The 19,505-nt window shown below is 42.9% G+C and overlaps 1 protein-coding gene across 1 annotated transcript; it reads left to right on the top strand.

Annotated features, from left to right (window-relative positions):
- Positions 1-980: 980 nt before the first annotated feature.
- MCM6 (minichromosome maintenance complex component 6) lies at positions 981-19,230 on the top strand. Its single transcript, XM_033164039.1, has 17 exons — positions 981-1,150; positions 3,068-3,214; positions 3,776-3,886; positions 4,934-5,183; positions 7,389-7,554; positions 7,842-7,987; positions 8,555-8,705; positions 9,887-10,028; positions 10,770-10,911; positions 11,012-11,119; positions 12,153-12,308; positions 13,379-13,507; positions 14,469-14,630; positions 15,298-15,433; positions 17,059-17,223; positions 17,757-17,896; positions 18,733-19,230. Exons 1-17 carry the CDS (start codon positions 1,035-1,037, stop codon positions 18,847-18,849), a joined length of 2,484 nt encoding a protein of 827 aa, XP_033019930.1. The 5' UTR covers positions 981-1,034; the 3' UTR covers positions 18,850-19,230.
- Positions 19,231-19,505: the final 275 nt, after the last annotated feature.

The raw sequence follows: 19,505 nt of genomic DNA, 5'->3' as shown, positions 1-19,505 counted from the left end.
TATTTACTTCAGTTTGATTAGTAGGGTTGTTGACTGTTGGGTATTCTCAGGAAATAACAATGGATTTACAAATCTTTTATCTTTCATACCTCTTTGAATTGGCTAATTGGGTTGATCAATGTGTTTGTCGTGGAAATAAATTTAGATTCATGAATGAATAAAATTATATTTAATATGCTTTGCAACTGGGTTGTTGGGTGCTGGGTATATTGGGAATATATATAAATAAATGAATTTTGCTGCTTTCTTTGACTGAGGGTAGCCTGGGGCAAAGGTCCTCGTACTTTTAAAGTTTGGCAACAAGTAGTCCATAGGAAAGCCTCCCTTAGCCTCATGTTGGCTAGATACCTCCAGGCTGACGCGAGACACAAAAACGAAAGGAAGCCAGCAAGTGGCTGAAAACAACTGGCTCGCAGATTTGAAGAGCGCGGCTGTGCGCTTTACGTCCTGCTTTCGTGCTTCCCACAGGGATTGAGCCTCTGCAAGAAGAGTAAGTCGGGTCAGATGCGCCACTGGTCCGATCTAGCGGGCACTTTTGTCAACAATCCTACGCACAACTGCCTGGGAGTAAGCGCCCTTGGAAACGAGCAGCACTTCTGATTAGGCACATTTAAGGATTCGAGTCCTTGCATGGGTCATCTAGTCCAACCCCATGCAATGCAGGAATCTCCGCTAAAGCCTCTATGGCAGGCGGCCAGGAGATTCCCCTTCTGCCAATACCGGCCGAAATTTCCTGCGGGAACAATCTCTGCCACTTCTCGGTGCAAGGAAACATATAAATAAAAAACCATTCGCACGCGCGCACAACTTTGCGCCCACTTATTACGTATTCAGAACGCCCCCGCCGCTCGCGCTCCCCGTTTCCCGCGCCGTCACGTTTGGCGCGAAAAGTTTTCCCTGGCGAACGTTCTGGTGGGGCGTGGCCTCGGCCTCCGGGCGCTTCTGGTTGGCGGGCGCTGTCACGAGGGCGCCGCTAGTGGCGCGAATTCTCCCCTCTGTCTGAGCCGGAGAGAAAGAAAGAGAACTTGTCCGCCATGGATTTAGCCGCTGCGGGGGATGCCGGGCTGGCGGCGGCGGCGGCGCCGCTGAAGCAAATCCGCGACGAGGTGGCCGAGAAGTGCCAGAAGCTGTTCCAGGACTTCCTCGAAGCGTGAGTCGTAGGAACTGCAGGGCGAAAGGGGGGTGGGGCGGAGCTGGGCGCTTGGCGGGGGTCGGGCGCTGCGCTTTGCTGGGCTGGGAGGCCTAGGTAGCCACCCTCCACCTGGGAGCAAGTCCCGGTGCTCATCCGTTTACCCGTAGCTTTTGGGTTTGTGCTTTCCGTTGGGGGGGGGCGGGAGCGTAACTATAGTATTTATCCCCTGACATCGTGCTTCTTCTGGCCCTGGGACGCTGTTGTTTTTGTTTTGTTTGTTTCGTTTCGTTTCGTTTTGTTTGTCTTCCTTGGACAGGTGTGTTTGATTGCTAGGATTGAGCCTCATTCCCAAATGTCAACAGATGTGCCCTATTAATTGGGGGGGAGGGGCGTAGCCGGGGCGCAGTTGCCCGACCTAAATCAATCAAACAAACAAACAATTAAATAAAACTTAACTAACTGACCAGTCACGTTGGTTCTGCCCCCCTCCAACATAAATCCTGCCTCCTACCCCACATAAATCCTGGCCACGCCCTTGGAGAGAGGGATAAATACTTTACTCTGCTTTAGTTTTTTGCCGGTTTTAATTACACGTGTTATTTACTTACTGCTGTAAGTTGCTTTGAGTTAGGTTTTTTTTGGGGGGGAGGAGGGGGGAGTGACTAATAAGTTTAATAAACAAGAATAGTAGTAGGGTTTTTACTTTACAGTATTCAGCGTCCCCTGTTGCCTCCTCCTGAATAACCTTAACCTTTTGAAGTGCTGTGAAACAGATTTTTAACAGCCCCAGCTTTTGAGGCTTGTTTCTGAGGAAGCATACATAGGCACAGTCTGCATAGCTGCAATCCTATGCACACTTTTAATTATTTACTACTACATTTCTATTCGAGGATCTCAAGGTGTTGCACATGGTTCTTTTCCTGCCCCATATCCTCACAACAACACAGTGGGTAGGGTGTGCTGAGAGTCAATGACTAGCCCAAGGTCACCTAAATGTCATGGTTAAGTGGAGATTTGAACCCTAGTTTCTCAGGTCATAGTCTAACACTAGGCACACCACTACACTATTGTATTACAAATCAGTAAAATCCTACTGAGCTCAATGATTCTTACATCGGAGTAAATTTGCACAGGACTACAAAGCTTATAATGGGCGTTACTGTAGGGCTTCTTGATAAAAGGCAGCTATTTTTTCCTCATTTTTTCACTGATTACATCAACCCTCCTAACTGTAATCATTATTTGTTGTAATCTGATGACCACACCACTGAGGTCTATGTATTTTTTCTCATATTTAGATGCTTCCTTCCTTTTCATGTGGCATAATTAGTGAAATGTCAGGGCTCTTCAGTATTCTGTGTGCAGCTTATACAAAATGAACATTTTTACTCGCAGCGATAACTCAGCTTTTCATTAGGTGTTCAGTAACAGCAGGGGTTCCCTCCCCTCAAGTGATGGTGTCTCATTATAAGCTTTTAAGCCTTTCTCTTTATAGTCTTAGCACATAGTGTAGCATGTGTGCGGATTCATTATTTAGGAAACGATTCCTGCAAACTGTCCCTTAAAGGTAAAGGGACCCCTGAGCATTAGGTCCAGTAGTGTCCGACTCCATCTCGCGTTACTGTCCGAGGGAGCTGTCCAGCTGTCCAGCTTCCGGGTCATGTGGCCAGCATGATGAAGCCGCTTCTGGTGAACCAGAGCAGAGCACGGAAACGCCATTTACCTTCCCGCTGGAGCGGTCCCTATTTATCTACTTGCACTTTGACGTGCTTTCAAACTGCTAGGTGGGCAGGAGCTGGGACCGTGCAACGGGAGCTCACCCCGTCGGGGGGATTCGAACCGCCAACCTTCTGATCAGCAAGCCCTAGTCTCTGTGGTTTAACCCACAGCGCCACCCGCTCCCACCCGCGTCCCTTAAAATATTGCTATTTTCAGATTTCAGAACAGTGATGGAGAAGTTAAATACTTGCGAGATGCAGAGGAATTGATTCGTCCAGAGAGAAACACATTAATTGTGAGCTTTGAGGATCTGGAGCAGTTTAATCAGCAGCTTGCTACCACAATCCAAGAAGAGTTCTATAGGTAAGAAGGCTCCAGTAAACATGCTTTATTGAATAGTTGGCTCCATCATAACTATTTTACCCATCCTGGGCTTTATTAGAGGAGTTCAAAGTCAAGGCTGGGGAACCTGTGGACCTCTAGATGATGTTGGGCTCAAGCTCATGCCCCAGAGCCAGCATGGACTTTGGTTAGGGATGATGGAGGATGTAGTTCAAAAACATATGGATGCTCACAGGTGCCCCATTTCTGTTCTAAGTAACATTAAGAAAGAAGGGAATATGTTTTCGCAGTTAAAGGTGTTTGTCATTCACAGCCCTCTGGTGGTGGTTTTTAAAAGTATAGTCAGGCATACTAAATAACGTTTGCAAAGTTGTTACTTGAACAAAAAGCCAAACAGATTTGTCAGACCAGTTTTATATTTTTCACTTGTATTAATATTACTGTATTTTTACCAATGTACTTTTCAAGATACTTTAAAGGATGTATGCTGCTACTTTGTATGTATGCTGCTACTTTGATCCTAAGGGTATAAAATAAAGATTTGCATCACTAAAATCACTAAAACTTGTTTTTCTATTTTAGAGTCTATCCTTTCTTGTGTCGAGCTGTAAAAACCTTTGCTAGAGACCGTGGAAATGTTCCACCCAATAAGGACTTCTATGTTGCTTTCCAGGACCTACCTACCAGACACAAGTAAGATACATTGATACTGTAAAGATGTAAACATACAATTTAGTAAGGTAACTCCAAATAAGCTACTTCTTTGTAGGATGTTATTTACAATTCAGGAGCATTCAGATGGCCGATTATACCATCATTTCAGCTATCAGAATATACTGATAGCCAACATGGTTTATCAAGAGGAGTGATGCTGATGCAGACAACCATACTCCCATCATTTTTTTCTTTTTTTAGTGGGGGGAGGCAATACTTATGCCTTGTGTTCTATACAGTTCAAACAAAGAGTGCAGGAGATTGCCCTATGGATATACTTCAAACATATGGGAAGAAGTTTTTTCTCAGACTTTGATGACGTTTTGCGTGAAGACATGGATAGCGATTTTGCAGATATGAGGCCTACTACCTGTGCTTTAGACCCTTGCCCATCCTGGCTAAGAAAAGTTGCCCAATGAGAACTAGCTATGTGAGTTAGTGTTGTGGCAAATGCTTCTTTCCATTAAAGTATGAAACCCATTGGGTCTCAAGGTGGCATCTTAGCTCCAGGTTTCCCTTGATGAAATGGGCCTAGAAAATCAGTTTCAGCCTGGCTTCCAGCCTGATCATGAAATGACCTTGCTAGCCTTTGTAGGTGGTGACCTATGCAAAAAATAAAATGGGGGAGTGTGTCCTGTTGATTCTGCTGGACTTTTATGTGGTGTTAGACATTGTCAACCATGGTGTCTGTCTGTTTACAATATTTCAACAAGGTATTTTCAAAAGTTAACGGGAACAAGATTGAAAGTCAGCAGCTCAGGTTCCTAAACTTCTAAAGGTTTGATTACGTCCTCTGTTTAAATGTCAGGGAAATCATCCCACCCTATTCAGTTGGCTTGCACCTAACTGCTGTGAGCATTACAGGTACTTCTTTGTTCTTAGCGACAGAACAGCTTGTACTTGTCAGTTCTGGTTCTCTTTCGACAACAGTGGACCATAATAGGACATGCACTTGCTATCTGATTTTCCGGAATGTATTTTTTAAAAACTGATGAGCTTTTGGATTTGACTTTGTTCTTTAAACAGAATTCGTGAAATGACGTCAGCTCGAATTGGATCACTAATGCGTATTAGCGGGCAAGTGGTCCGCACCCACCCGGTTCACCCAGAGCTCGTAAGCGGAACATTCCTGTGCCTGGATTGCCAGACAGTGATAAAAGATGTTGAGCAGCAGTTCAAGTACACACAACCCAACATCTGCAGAAACCCAGTTTGTGCCAATAGGAAACGGTTCCATCTGGACACCAACAAATCCAGATTTGTTGACTTTCAAAAGGTAATTCAGCAACTGTCAGAATTTCCGCTGGGTTTGAAAATATGATGTGATGTCAGGTTAGTCTTCTAGGCCTATACTAGACTGGTTCAGCTGTAAAGTCAAACCACGGTTTGGAACCATATGAACTGTAATTTCCTCCCTGCTTTCACAGGTTTGTGGCAAACCATTGTATGCCGTTTAGTCTAAATTGACAAACTAAAGTTCATGCTTGGCTTGGAATCCAGAATCAAAACATGGTTTAAAGTCTTGGTTTGCAGGTCACAAATCTTAGTTTGCTGGTTTTGGATAAAATAGTAAACTAAACTATAGTGGAAGGATGGGAGTCTTGACATGCAGGAAGGAGAAGGAACTCAGGTGCCTGACGGTAAAGGCCTGTTGATGTAGCATTGAACAATGATTTAGCATTATGTCCTGTGTCTCTTTAAGTGTAAAGTTTTGCTCTTACTACAGGTGGCGAACATTTTGCACAGGAGATCCATTCCTGGCTCTTGTACACATCAGCAGAGCACGCATAAGCCCACTGTGCTCTGTTCCACTCCTGTTTTGCCCTTTTCTGGGTCCGACTTGTGCATCAGCAGTCACATGTCAGTTGGATGTACAGAAAACGGTCACCACCTGTACTTGAATAAAATGTATCAATTTTTGTGTTTTTCCTGTGTGTAAGTGAAAATCCGCCAACTGAGGATACAGTGTATGCATCTTACGAAATGCATTCTAGCTTATGCCATATTAAATTAGTTTTGTCTTTAAGGTGCCACAAGGCTGCATTGGTTTCATTACAGAAGGATAACACAGCAGTCCCTCTGGAATATCTTATGGGCAGCTCTTGTGAATTACTGCCATTCATCTTCCAGAATGCTGTATTCAGACCTGAAAGTTTTCTTGTCTTCATAATTGAAGTGAATGGAGTTCGCTCATGTCATGCTCCCACTGGGGGGGGGGGGGGATGAAGTCAGATTTCCCCAGTAACTTCTCCCTGCAACTCCCTGCATAGCCAGGAAAGCTGCTTCAGCAGGGTGCAGGACCCTCCACAATTAGCACGAGAGGTCAGGCACATACACACACATACACACGCACACCTTGCACAAATGGAACGGGCCTGGCCTTCCTATCACGGGAGGAAAGCTCACAATCCAAACTAAAGTGTGCGTATATTAAACCTATTAAGAATCATTTTCTTTAGTGAAAAATGTATTTAATTATCAGATGTTTTTCAGGACCTAAAGAGCAAGATGCACCTTGTAAATTTAGGAATCTTGTCTCAGCTGCTGTAGAGATCAGCAATGGCGCTGAGAAGTGATCTCATTGTGCAGCCTACAGGGACCACCTAGTGCTTTAGTCTCTAGATATTTTTTCACAGTATTAGAAACATTCTTCACTTTACCATTTTGAACCACATGTGTTTTGTTGCTGTTACAGACCTGTCACATTTGTAAAGTGCTTTCCACTTGACAAGAAGAAAGGTGTATCAACAAAAATCTGCTTTGAATGCGGGCTTAGACATTTGTCATTGATGGAAGATTAAGAGTTATATTAGACAGAATCTTTTGCTGTTGGTGTATTGGTTGTCTTCTGTTGCTTTGATTGGCACTTGTCCAGTCTCTATCCTAGGGGTTGTGGATTTGTGTCTCGTCTTCTCCGCCTTCCATGTTGTTGGACTGTAGGTCCCATAACCCCTGAGCATTTACTATGCTGGCTGAGGCTAATGGGGGCCAGAGTCCAACATCATCTGTAAGCCCACTGGTTCCTCACTCTTTTCTTACCCCATCTCAGTTTCCCCCCACAGCCATCAGCATGGTAGAAACAAGCTTACACTTCTGATAGTGTTCCCTGTGAGATTTGCCCTTTGCCTACTGAGGGTGATCTAGACATTTAAGGAAACCTGCTTAATAGATGTGCTGTTAGTTTTGTTTTATGGTGATGCTTCATGATAGCTATCAGATAGAGCCTGAAAATTAATTGGGTATTTGTAACCGTTACCAGGGCTCCTAGAAACTTGATGTTGGTAATTAGAAATTTCAAAAATTCTGGGTTCTTAAAAAATGTAAGGCACCTCATTAGGAATACAGCATCATTATCTCCCCCCCCCCCAAGGAGTCTTCATGCTGGAAACATTTGGGTTCAGTTTTGTGACATTTTCAGGTAAACTAGTAATGATAAGATAACTTCCTACCTCCTGAAAGCTTGCTTTTCCTATCTCATCAGGTCCGTATTCAGGAGACACAAGCTGAGCTACCCCGGGGAAGCATTCCTCGCAGTGTTGAGGTGATACTGCGGGCTGAAGCTGTGGAATCGGCCCAGGCTGGTGACAAGTGTGACTTCACAGGTTCCCTCATTGTTGTGCCTGATGTGTCCCAGCTGTCTACTCCAGGTTGGTTGACCCTGTTCAGAGCAGAGCAGTGTGAGGGACTCTTTCCTTGTTCAGAAAGGGCATGGGTAGGACAGCTTTCCTGAAACTCTGCAGCTTTAGTATACTTCAAGCAAAAGGCTAGGTTCGAATTATTTTCTCTGTGGTGGGAGCTTGTTCGGTGCAGGCATTGCTATTCCCAACTACATTCCAAAGTGAAGAGCTGTGCCCTTCTGCCTTTTTCAGATGTGTAGGCTGGAAAGGACCACATGTTCCTGGAGCAGAACTAAAAACTGGTCTTGCTCTTACAGGTGTCCGAGCGGAAACTGGCTCTCGTGTGAGTGGGAAAGAAGGCTATGAAACTGAAGGTATCAGAGGACTTCGTGCACTTGGAGTCAGAGAGTTATCCTATAAATTGGTCTTTCTAGCATGTTACGTTGCACCAACGAACCCAAGGGTAAGCCTTACTCAGGAAGAGCTTCCAGAATATCATTCTTGAAGATATTAATGATGGGCTCCCACTGTGCCCTTTCAGTGTATCATTACACCAAGCAATAGAGTAAAGTGGTAGATTGGACCCTTTTTGGATACTCTTATTCAAGAATTAGAACAGTGGAGCAAATTCTGGGCTAGAACCTTCCAACCTGATACGCTTGGGGGAGTATTCTCCCACCTGTAACCTGAAATATTTTATTGCATTCTGCCGCCACATGTTGAATGTTTAGATCCTGCCCTAAATGGTCTCATTTTGGAGATATTTAAATTAAAGTCCTCTTGTGACATACTTCCCACCTTTGCCTTAAGGCAGGGATAGGAAACCTGTGCCCATCCAGATGTTGCTTAATTACATTCCCCATCACACCTGAACATTGGGCCATGCTGGTTGGGTCTGTTGGGGGTTAAGAGTTCAACAGCATCTGGAGCCCCCCAGCGTCCCCTTCCCTGACTTAAGACTTAAGTTATTTTCTAGTCTGCAATATTTTTGCATTTTTTATGTTTTCCCTCCCTCAACCCTCTGTTTTAGTTTGGTGGCAAAGAGCTGCGAGATGAAGAACAGACTGCAGAAAGCATTAAAAACCAGATGTCAGGAAAGGAGTGGGAAAAAGTATTTGAAATGAGCCAGGATAAAAATCTTTATCACAACCTTTGTACCAGCCTCTTTCCAACCATACATGGTAAGATTTGATTGTGGAGCCATAGTAAATGATTGCTATTGTTGACGAATTTTCTCTTCCCCCCCCAATTATTTTTTATTAAGTTTTCATTTAAAACAATCACAAACAAAAGCAAACAAAAACAGACTAACAAACAACAAATCTCTAATTTCATCAATGTTTTACATACAGTGGTGCCCCGCTAGACGAAATTAATTCGTTCTACGAGTGTCTTCGTAAAGCGAATTTTTCGTCGAGCGAAGCGGCAATGGAGCGTGGAGGTTTCCGTGGAGGTTTTCGTCTTCCGAGGCAGCCCCATTGACTTTTTCGTCTTGCGGGGCTGCCTTCCGCTAGCGAATGCCGTTTGTCTAGCGAGTTTTTTTAAAAAATTTTTATTGGATTTTCCAAATTAAACCAATTACAAATACCCACATCCCATACAAAACAACACAATACACCAACACACAAAAACAACACAATTACTTAAAAATCCTTCACATCTTGCTTGGGACCTCCTCTCGCCCTCCCTTGTGCGTTCATTTCGAATCTTCTTTAGTAACTTTGTAACACTGTTTTCTGGCTGTTTTTGCAAATACATAATACTGCTTTTCTGTGCATTCTTTTCTCATGGGACCATGGGATGAAGAGCCCCTAGTATTGTTTTACCTTTTACTCGAAACCTTGCTGCAAGAACATGATCCTTTAATTGTGGGTTTTAATCTGTACAGATTGTCTTCTCTGGCTTTTCCTTATTCAGTAACCTCTGTACTCTAAAAGAAGATTATAAACCTGGACTCTGATTCATAGACCATTCAAGATAGCTCATTCCTGTTGACTGCTGTGTTATCTTGATAGTCACTCTGTCCAATACAAATAAATTTGAACTGTAATATTTTAAGTATGTTTAGCGATCACGTCCCTTATTTGCATTTTATTGCCATATCGGGTAGAGGTGATGAAGCAGCTATGATTTTGAGACTTTCCTGTGGCTATCCACCAGGCTGGTGCTGCTCAGTCAGAACAGTAGCTTGTCAGAGATTTAACCAGTCCCTGAAGAAGCTTGTTTGAATTTTGAATTATTGTCTGAAGCCAGCCCATAACAACAACTAGAATCCAAGCTTTTCTCCTGAGTTGTGTTCTTAGACTTGACTCTAAATGTGAGCATACCCCCAAAACCTTCACTGTTAGTTATTCTGATGCAGGTAATGATGAAGTTAAGCGAGGGGTTTTACTCATGCTGTTTGGTGGCGTTCCTAAGACAACAGGAGAAGGCACTTCACTTCGTGGTGACATCAATGTTTGTATTGTTGGCGATCCGAGTACTGCCAAGAGTCAATTTCTTAAGTAAGTTTCTTGCGAACTAGCATACGGTTAACCTGCATTGTCTCTGTAGGTAGCTGGCTACATGTACTCATTCGTGTATGTTGTGTTCAGGAGGGCTTAGTCTCTGGTAAAAGGTTATAGAATTGCTGCCTCTGTCCGTAAAACAGTGGCTTTATGCTCATTTCTGTGTTGGTCTTTTCTGTCTCTGTACCAATTGTTTTGGCTTTGGATTGTAGTTGTATTTTGTTGTCCTTTAAATTTGTGATGCGCCAAAAAGACGTTGTTAATTGGGTCGTAGAGACTTTAAAACAAAAAATGAAAACCATGACTAGTATATATTAAAACGCCTAGGTGAAAAAGACTGCTCTTAACCCGGCACTGAAATGATAGCAGTTTTGGTTCCAGGCAACCTCCTTGTGGGGAGAGTGCCCTCCATTATCACTGCTGAGAAAGTCCTGTGTCCCGTCCCCCACGTAGATGCCCTCCATTCTCCTGATGGAAGGAATACAGGGATAAGGGCCTCTGCAGGAGATCTTAAACATTGAGCAGGTTGATAGGATGCTGCTACTTGTTGGAACAAAAACTACTCTCAGAAATAATAAACTTTGTAATTACTAAGTAGGTTTGCTTTTTCTCCTTGCTCATGAATATCGGCTAGGTAATTTAGAGCCCTGCAGCCTGCAAAAGTTTAAAGCCGCTATAGTGTTTGTGTTGCACTTTCTAATGCGAATTGTTGAGTAGCCTGCCAATTTGAACCAACAGGCACGTGGAGGAATTCAGCCCCCGAGCTGTATACACCAGTGGAAAGGCCTCTAGTGCTGCTGGTTTAACGGCTGCTGTTGTGAAAGACGAAGAGTCCTATGAATTTGTCATTGAAGCTGGAGCTCTAATGTTGGCAGATAATGTAAGTTATCAAATGCATAGTATTTAGTAGCTCTGAAAGGAGAGGCCCCTTTTGTTTTCAAGTGCGGAAGTACAGTTGTTAAATCTGCGCTCTCTTTTAGGGAGTCTGTTGCATTGATGAATTTGACAAAATGGATATGAGGGATCAAGTTGCCATTCACGAAGCTATGGAGCAACAGACTATATCCATTACAAAAGCAGGAGTTAAGGTAAGTGGTTGTGTGTTGCTTGAACTTGTGTATCCTTTGTTCAGATGGTATTGAAGAGAGAGTTATTTGCTTCTCCAGTGACCTTTGGGCCAGATCTTCTTTCCATCGTTCCCATTTCCTGTCAAATAGTTTCATTCCATTAGGAGAACTAAGGAACTTTTCCTACAACTGAACGCTTCTAGAAGAGGGTGGCAGTCTGTAGTCCATATCCAGAACAGGAAATCTTCCTTTTCCACAACCCTACATCAAAATTAAGCCCACCAGTCCCTGGCAGCAGCAGCAGCAGCAGCAGCAGTAGCAATACTGCTGCTTACCTGGACCAGTATAGGGCCCCGGGGCAGGGGGCTATGAGAGTCCTGCAATCGTCCCAACCTCATGGTTTTTCTGCCCCACCCCATCCAGGAAAGCAGCAGGAGCACCGCTGTTGCAAGACATCTGCACAACACCAACTTTCCATGCTGGTCACTCCTGTTAAACATTTCTTCCAGAAATCTGTCCCACTGAAAAACTGGATAATTGGGCTGTAATCCTTTGCAGGCTTTTTTGGGGGAGCAAGCTCCATTGAACCGAGCAGGACATTCTTCTAAGCAAGAAAGTTAACAATTGGGCTGCAATATACATCAAGTTAGGTGTCCATAATTTCATGAAGTTAGTGGCTTAATCATCTGATTACTAGGGGCACGTTTATGGCCTTAAACGGCAATAGAATGTATTCCTTTTAAAAAGCCCGTCCACATAAACATTGAAGAAAGTAGGCTGCAATGAAATATGCTGCTTCTCGCCTATGTTATAAATGTTTCAGGGGAAGTATAATGAATGCTTTACTATAGTCTTACACAGTGTTCCTGGAAATCATTTTCCTGTTGATGTATTTTGGTTGGGCGGAGGATGTTTTTCCCAAGATTGATCAAACTGGCGCCCAGGCACCGTTGAAACTGCTGTGTTTTCTTCCCCAACACTTTTTCTTTATGTAATTTGTTAACAACTCTGCACTGGTTAGGAAAAGCAAACAAACGTGTTCTTGTTTTAACAGGCTACTTTGAATGCCAGGACCTCTATTTTGGCCGCAGCTAACCCAGTTGCTGGACGTTATGATAGAGCGAAGTCTCTGAAACAGAACATTAACCTATCAGCCCCCATCATGTCTCGATTTGATCTCTTCTTTATTCTTGTGGATGAATGCAATGAGGTAACGTATAACCTACATACTGTATATAATGCATTTTATATTCAGAAGCATGCAAGCTTGTAAATACAATTGTCTAGGAATTCTCTTTTTTTGCCCATTCATACTCTTCCCATTGGTGCATTTTAATGCCTTACATTCCCATGTGTGTGTCTTTGCTTCCCCCACAACCATTGCTACATTTCTGTCTTTGCCCATTGCTTACACAGTGGCACATAGGGGGTGGGAGTAGCCTAACCTGAACATCTTACAACAGTGTGGCAGATGCAATTTTATCTTGGGATCCAAGACATTAACCCAATGACGGAGTTAGCTGCATGGGCGCCCATGCCGTGCACGGGGAGGGGGCAATCCCCCGTGCGTGACGGCATGCCTTTTTGTCACACCCTCAAGGATGGCACCCGGGGCAGACCGCCCCCACCGCACCCCCCCTTCCTACGCCCCTGCATCAACCTCAAGGAAGTTGTGGCAGGAAAGTTCCCCATCTCTCTTGTGTCCACCTGACTTAAAATCCTATTTAGAGCGTTGGGGGGCATTATTGAAGGATGATGGGCAGGAGATTGCTGGAGGAATGGAGAAACTTCCCAATGTATTTTTATATATTCCCTCCTCTCACACAAACACACGCCTCAGAGTAGCTGGCAGGTAGTGGGGGCACTCATGGCTGCAATGCAGGAGAGGGAAAACTTTCCTTCTATGAACTCTCTTAGGATCCAGGCTGATGGAATTATTTGGAAGCTTGTGCATAATAGAATATTTAGTCCTTTTTAAAAAAAATGTGTAAAACAGTTTGCTTCTACAAAAGATGGTAGGTTTCTTTTTTAAATTCCTGTTGTGGTGTTCTCTTTTTACCTCTAAAGACCCAAATGAACTCATTGACTGGGCTAAATTGGTATCTATTCATGTATTGGACAGCTCAGTTTCATTTAAACTGCTTGCATTACCTAAACAACCACCAAAATACCCTCAAACCTTTTGGCAGTTGCTGGGTGCATCATTGTTACTCTGTTGTTTTGTTAATGATTGGTTATAGCTTTAGTTCACCTATTCTGACCAAAACCTCCCCCCTTCAGGTTACAGATTATGCCATTGCAAGACGCATTGTGGATCTTCATTCTAGGATAGATGAATCGATTGATCGCCTGTATTCGCTAGATGATATCCGAAGGTATCTTCTCTTTGCCAGGCAGTTTAAACCCAAGGTAATGAGATAGACTTCAGCATTAGGTTGGGATAGCTCAGTCAATAGAGCGTGAGACTCTTAATCTCAGGGTCATGGGGATTGGACTAGATGACCCTTGTGATCCCTTCCAACTCTACGAGATTCTGTGATTCCAGAGAGTTTGAGCATAGCATGGCATGAAAAACCTGAACTGATCCAGAATATATAGTGGTTACTTTGACTTCGACATAGTTGTTGCTAATGCTCAGGCTCACGTATGACCATGCCTAGTTAATTAGGATGTAGTGTAACTGGTATCTACTTCTGTGGCAGTGATTTAGAGCCAGTTGGGTTTGCTTAAAGTTTAGTGTGTCTGTTGTTTGATGTAGCAAGAAGTGTTCAGGTGAGCCATTGCTGTACAGTGGTTGGAGTGTTGGGCTAGGGCAGGCATGGCCAAACTTGGCCCTCCAGCTGTTTTGGGACTACAATTCCCATATCCCTCATCACTGGTCATGTTAGCTAGGGATGATGGGATTTGTAGTCACAAAACAGCTGGAGGGCCAGGTCTGGCCATTCCAGGGCTAGGGAGGCCAGAGTAGGAATCCCCACTCAGCCATGAAGCTCACCTTGGGCCAGTCATTCACAGGGTTGCTGTGAAGATAAAAAGGGGGTGGGGGACAGATTGTGCATGCCACCTTGAGCTCCTTGGAGGAGAGATGGCATATAAATACAATACATAAATAATTTTGTACTGTATTTTTATGCCGCTCTTGTCAATGACAGTAGACAGGCAAGTTTTGATTACACAATAAATTTTTTAGACTGGTTCTTTCTTGTTGTTCATTGCAAATAAATGTCGAATCCGTATCAAGCTGTTGATCTAGTTTGTAATGGAAGTTTGACTCTCCCGGCCCAATGAATATATGAAGTTTATAAATGAGAAGTGGTGCACAATTTCACTATAGCTTACCACATTTCCCCTTTATTCGTTCTCCCAACAGATTTCTAAGGAGTCGGAGGATTTTATAGTTGAACAATATAAGCGCCTTCGCCAGAGGGATGGTTCCGGCATTACAAAATCTTCATGGAGAATCACAGTGCGGCAGCTGGAAAGCATGATTCGGCTGTCGGAAGCAATGGCACGGATGCATTGCTGCGACGAGGTAGCTAAACTTAATGGGGCAGCATAGAGCAGGACAGAGCTTTGACCGATGCAGCTGCTCTTAACATTTTTATTCTGTTTAAACATACAGCTAAAAATGCCCATGGTTCATTCTCATCATTTTAAGCATAAATTTTGGGATTACTATAGCTTGAAATGAAAACCTTTTATATGAATGTTACATGTTCCGTTTGTAAATAGTCCGATGCCAGCTTATGTTTCTACATAGGGGTGGAAATGCTTATCCCTGAGAAGTTTTTAGCTGAAAGTTTTTGTGTGGCCCACAAGCCTTCAGACTTTCAGAGAGAGAAAGAGAGTTAAGTAAAAGACAACAACTTTATGAACTGTATCTTTAGCTTTCTTCATTTATAGAAGTTGGTGGTGTCTGGCTTTTGACTGTGAATCCGGTGTTAGTGGAGCCTTCCTCCTTGGCACAGGGAAGGGGGACAAGTTGGAAAGTACTCTTACTGCTTTTGTGGCCAAGACATGTTTTGGAGCCCATCAATTGTATTGTATGTAAATTGTTGCACATGTATATTTTGTTGTACACTGCCTTGGATTTTGTTTTATACGAGTTCATGGTATGTTTTAAAAAATTATAAATAAATAATGTGTGTTTGGACAAGTATTTCTTTATTCATTTTGACTCTTCTTAAACATTTGTAAAGGTCCATCCAAAACATGTGAAGGAAGCCTTCAGGTTATTGAACAAATCCATCATCAGAGTTGAAACTCCAGATATCAATTTAGACCAAGATGAAGAACAAGCCATTGATGAGCCTGAGGCCCAGGATGGAGTTCAGAGTGAGTAATTTGCTGATGAACTATGGACTGTATTAGATTTCCACAACCTGTGGTGCCCTCTGGATGTTTTATAATACAGCTCCTATTGTCACTGATCATTGGTCGTGCCAGCTGGGGCTGATCCAGAACATTCAGAAGGCACCAGGTTGGGGAACACCTGACAATTTTTTTTACCTGATACCCTCATTGAAAGCTGTTATGATAAAGGTCACAAAATAAATCTCTTAATAATAAAATACTTCTCGGAATTTGCTTGTTTCTGGGTCCAATTCAGGTTCTAGTTTTGTCCTTTGAAGCCTTGCACAGCCTAGGGTTATGCCTATCTGAAGGAGATAAATATATTTCCTCCAGTACTCTTGAAGCATAGTTTTAAAAAAGCTATAGTTTAACATGTAGAAAACCAAAGTTTCTTCCTGGCTTTATTGCTCATGGTTTGTTTCGAAGGAGAAAAACTAAACACCCAGGTTCAGACTTCATGACAAGCCAGGCTCTGGCTTGTTTTTTTTGGCAATGCAGCAGCAACAGGAGGCAGAGTGGAGCAGAAAATCTTTCAACAGCATATGCTACCACACTGTGCATTTGCCTTAAACCAGTAGGTCTAAGATCTCAAGTGGATCCTTTTTAGTAGTGGGGCTCTTGCTTGGCATTCCCTGCTTGGCATCTTCTCAACAAGTATTTAGTCGACCAAAAAGCTTTTAAATGAATTGGATTTTTATTTGAAATCTGTTTTTTTTTTAAACAACACAATAGAAGGCATTTTGTTCTTCATTTTTTTTTAAATATGTGGTACTTCATTGTGGTCTACTAAGAGAACTTTTCTGTGGTCCCAATATAAGCTTTAAACCACAATTGTGTAATCTATTACCAAGGAGTAACTCCCATTGAAGTCAGTAGGGCTTACCTCTGAGTAGATATGTGTCTTAAAGGTAAAGGGACCCCTGACCGTTAGGTCCAATCGCAGACGACTCTGGGGTTGCGGCGCTCATCTCACTTTATTGGCCAAGGGAGCCGATGTACAGCTTCTGGGTCATGTGATCAGCTTGACTAAGCCGCTTCTGGCGAATCAGAGCAGCGCACGGAAACGCCGTTTAGCTTCCCGCCGGAGCGGTACCTATTTATCTACTTGCACTTCGATGTGCTTTCGAACTGCTAGGTTGGCAGGAGCAGGAACCGAGCAACAGGAGCTCACCCCGTTGCGGGGATTTGAACCGCCAACCTGATCGGCAAGCCCTAGGCTCCGTGGTTTAGACCACAGCGCCACTCGCATCTTAGGTGTCTTGTGGAGCTGTAAATCAGTCAATAATGTGCATTGGTCTAATCAAGATAGCAGACATCGTATCTTTCATATTTATTGTTTTGAAAATAAGAACTATGCTCTGAAATCCTTATGGCTACAGAACTGAAAATGATAGGGTATCTGTTTGGAAGACTCCATAAAATCTCAGCCACCTAGAAAATATAGATAACATCATTTGATATGATAAGAGAAATGCAACTGCTACACTTTCAAAATGTTTGTTCTGGGTGGAGGGGGGAAACAGGCAATTAAGTCATTTGTGATGTGCTTCTATTGTGGCTTCTGTCCCCACCTTGGCATAATGTGTACAAAAACTTTATGTGCTCAGGAGATGAAGACACTGCAGTTATTAATGGCTTAGTGAACGGCATCAATGGACATGCAGATGATCTGAGCAAAGATTTGGCGCCAAAGGCTTCCCTAAGGCTTAGTTTCCCTGAATATCGCAGAATCTCAAACCTCATTGTAATGCATCTGAGAAAATCGGAAGAAGGTAAGAACTTAATGTCTTGGTGCATGTGGAATTAAGTACATGCTTAGTAATCACATTGCATGTTCTTTGAAATCCAAGTGCAAGCCACTGGGAAGGTCTCAGAATTGCAGCGTGCGGGGTTATGTGGTTTAAACCATACGTCCCCAGCTACTGTCCCCATGAAATCCTCTCCTCCCACCCTCCAACTTACCATTACAAGAAGATTTTTCCCTAATGCTTACTGTAGCAAGAGTGGGGGGAGGAAGTAGGGTTATGCAGAGCCTGCTAAAATTGATTTGGGGCTCAATTCAGCAATTTGGATCAGCAAGTTCAATTCCCCTCTGCTCTTCCTTCCACCCCGCCCAAAATAAAAATCCTGGATTGGAAGGTCTTAGCTGTCAATAATAAACAAAGTCCAGCTCCCCTTCTATGCTACCGGCATGCGTTTTCCTTATATGGTGTCTTGACTTCCTGAATCATTTTTGAAACATTTTTGAGGCAGTACGTCTGGGATTTCAGAGTGCTTTATCTTCTGCTTTCTTTTCTTCCTGCAGAAGATGATGATGCCTCCTTAAAAAAGAGTGAGCTTATCAACTGGTATTTAAAGGAAATTGAATCAGAAATAGATTCTGAAGAAGAATTGATAAATAAGAAGATGATAATAGAAAAAGTGATCCATCGTCTTACACACTATGTACGTTCACTTATACCTGAAATTGTAAGGTTTTTTTGAAGTCAAAATCCTACTCTAAATTCCTTGAAGGATGTGATGATAAAAATAATGTGGTCTTTGATTAGCTTAATGCCCCATCCTATATACATGTTTACCTTGTGACAGAAGACACTATGTTAAATCGCTCTTGCTTCCGAGTAAGTATATATAGAATTTCATGTCCTGTTGTGTTTAGCGGAGCTTAGTTCCAGGTACAGTGGTGCCCCGCTAGACGAAAATAATTTGTCCCGCGAAGATTTTCGTCTAGCGGGGTTTTCGTCTTGCGGAGCGGCAATGGGAGCCGCGCTCCGCAAAACGAAAAAAAAAAAGACGAAATTTTTTCGTCTTGCGAGGCAGCCCCATAGACTTTTTCGTCTAGCGGGGCAGCCTCCCGCTAGACGAATGCTTTCGTCTAGCGAGTTTTTCGTCTAGCGAAGCATTCGTCTAGCGGGGTACCACTGTAAGTGCATATGATTGTAATCTAAGGTTGCAATACTGCACATAACTTGGGTGCAAGTTCATTGAATCAGTAGTACATTCTTCCAAGTACATATGCAGAAGAATGCACTTGATAAACTGTTGGTGGTAGCCTTTAATTCTGGCGCACATAAGCATTCTCCCTAGAGGGATCCTTAGCATAGTTTTGTGAGAAATGGAGATGAAGAGGGCATGGTATTAATTGCTCATTTGGAAGTAAATCCTGCTTTAAAGCAATGACATTTTCCTTCAAAGTAAGTATGCTTGTGACTGGGGTGGCTTACAACCTGTGACCTAGGACTCTTCAGAACATGGCCTGACTGAGGCTCTCTGTATTTCAGGACCACATTTTAATTGAGCTCACACAGACAGGGCTGAAAGATTCCGTGGAAGGACAGAGCATTGATGAAGAAGACCCTTACCTTGTTGTTAATCCTAACTACTTGTTGGAAGACTAGGGATTATGAAACAATTCTACAGTCACAACGTATCCATTCCCTACTGGAGACCAGCACTCACTGGCTAATTTTATATCCCATCTATCTGTCTATCACTGTTGTACATAGTTGGCTACCCAAAAAAGGCTTTGTCACATAATTCACCCACCTTCTCTTTTTAATTAACTTTTATTCAGGTAAAAGCTGCTCCATTCCTTTCCAGAAAAAGGGCCATGTTACCTAACAGGGCAGCTGTTTAGAACGAAGCATCCATATCCTCATGCTCCTTCTATGCTTTTTACATACATATTTTTCTGCATCTCTGTAGCATAATCTTACGTTGTAGGTCCCCTTGACTCCTATCTTAATATGTGAAAAATAAAGTATTCCTTATATACAAAATGATTTCTTTTTCTTTTTCACTACAGAAATAGGCCTAAATGCTACTTCAACTAGGATTCTATAAAGTTGTGGCTCCAAACCAGATTTGGGATCTGTTGTTCAATTCTTGAATTATAGGCTTAAATGTTTTGGACTTGGTATGAATATGATGATTTCACCCTCACCATGTGGACAGACCTTCACACAGAAACACATTGAGACCATGAGTAGATGATACATTTGCCATATGAGGCTCTATCCTAGCCCTGCAGTTGGTTTTATTAAAAGAGTGAGTA

This window comes from Lacerta agilis, chromosome 1 (genome assembly GCF_009819535.1).
Source record: "Lacerta agilis isolate rLacAgi1 chromosome 1, rLacAgi1.pri, whole genome shotgun sequence".
In the NCBI taxonomy this organism is placed as follows: domain Eukaryota; kingdom Metazoa; phylum Chordata; class Lepidosauria; order Squamata; family Lacertidae; genus Lacerta; species Lacerta agilis.
The sequence above is the reverse complement of the archived record's forward strand: the minus strand, read 5'-3'. Positions and strand labels throughout refer to the sequence as shown.

Bases quoted from the DNA above. Each gene is read 5' to 3' on its own strand.
- MCM6 (XM_033164039.1), top strand. From the start codon at position 1,035: ATGGATTTAGCCGCTGCGGGGGATGCCGGGCTGGCGGCGGCGGCGGCG. The intron at 7,988-8,554 runs GTAAGCCTTACT...CCTCTGTTTTAG, and splicing joins TTGCACCAACGAACCCAAGG to TTTGGTGGCAAAGAGCTGCG. The intron at 17,224-17,756 runs GTAAGAACTTAA...TTCTTCCTGCAG, and splicing joins TCTGAGAAAATCGGAAGAAG to AAGATGATGATGCCTCCTTA.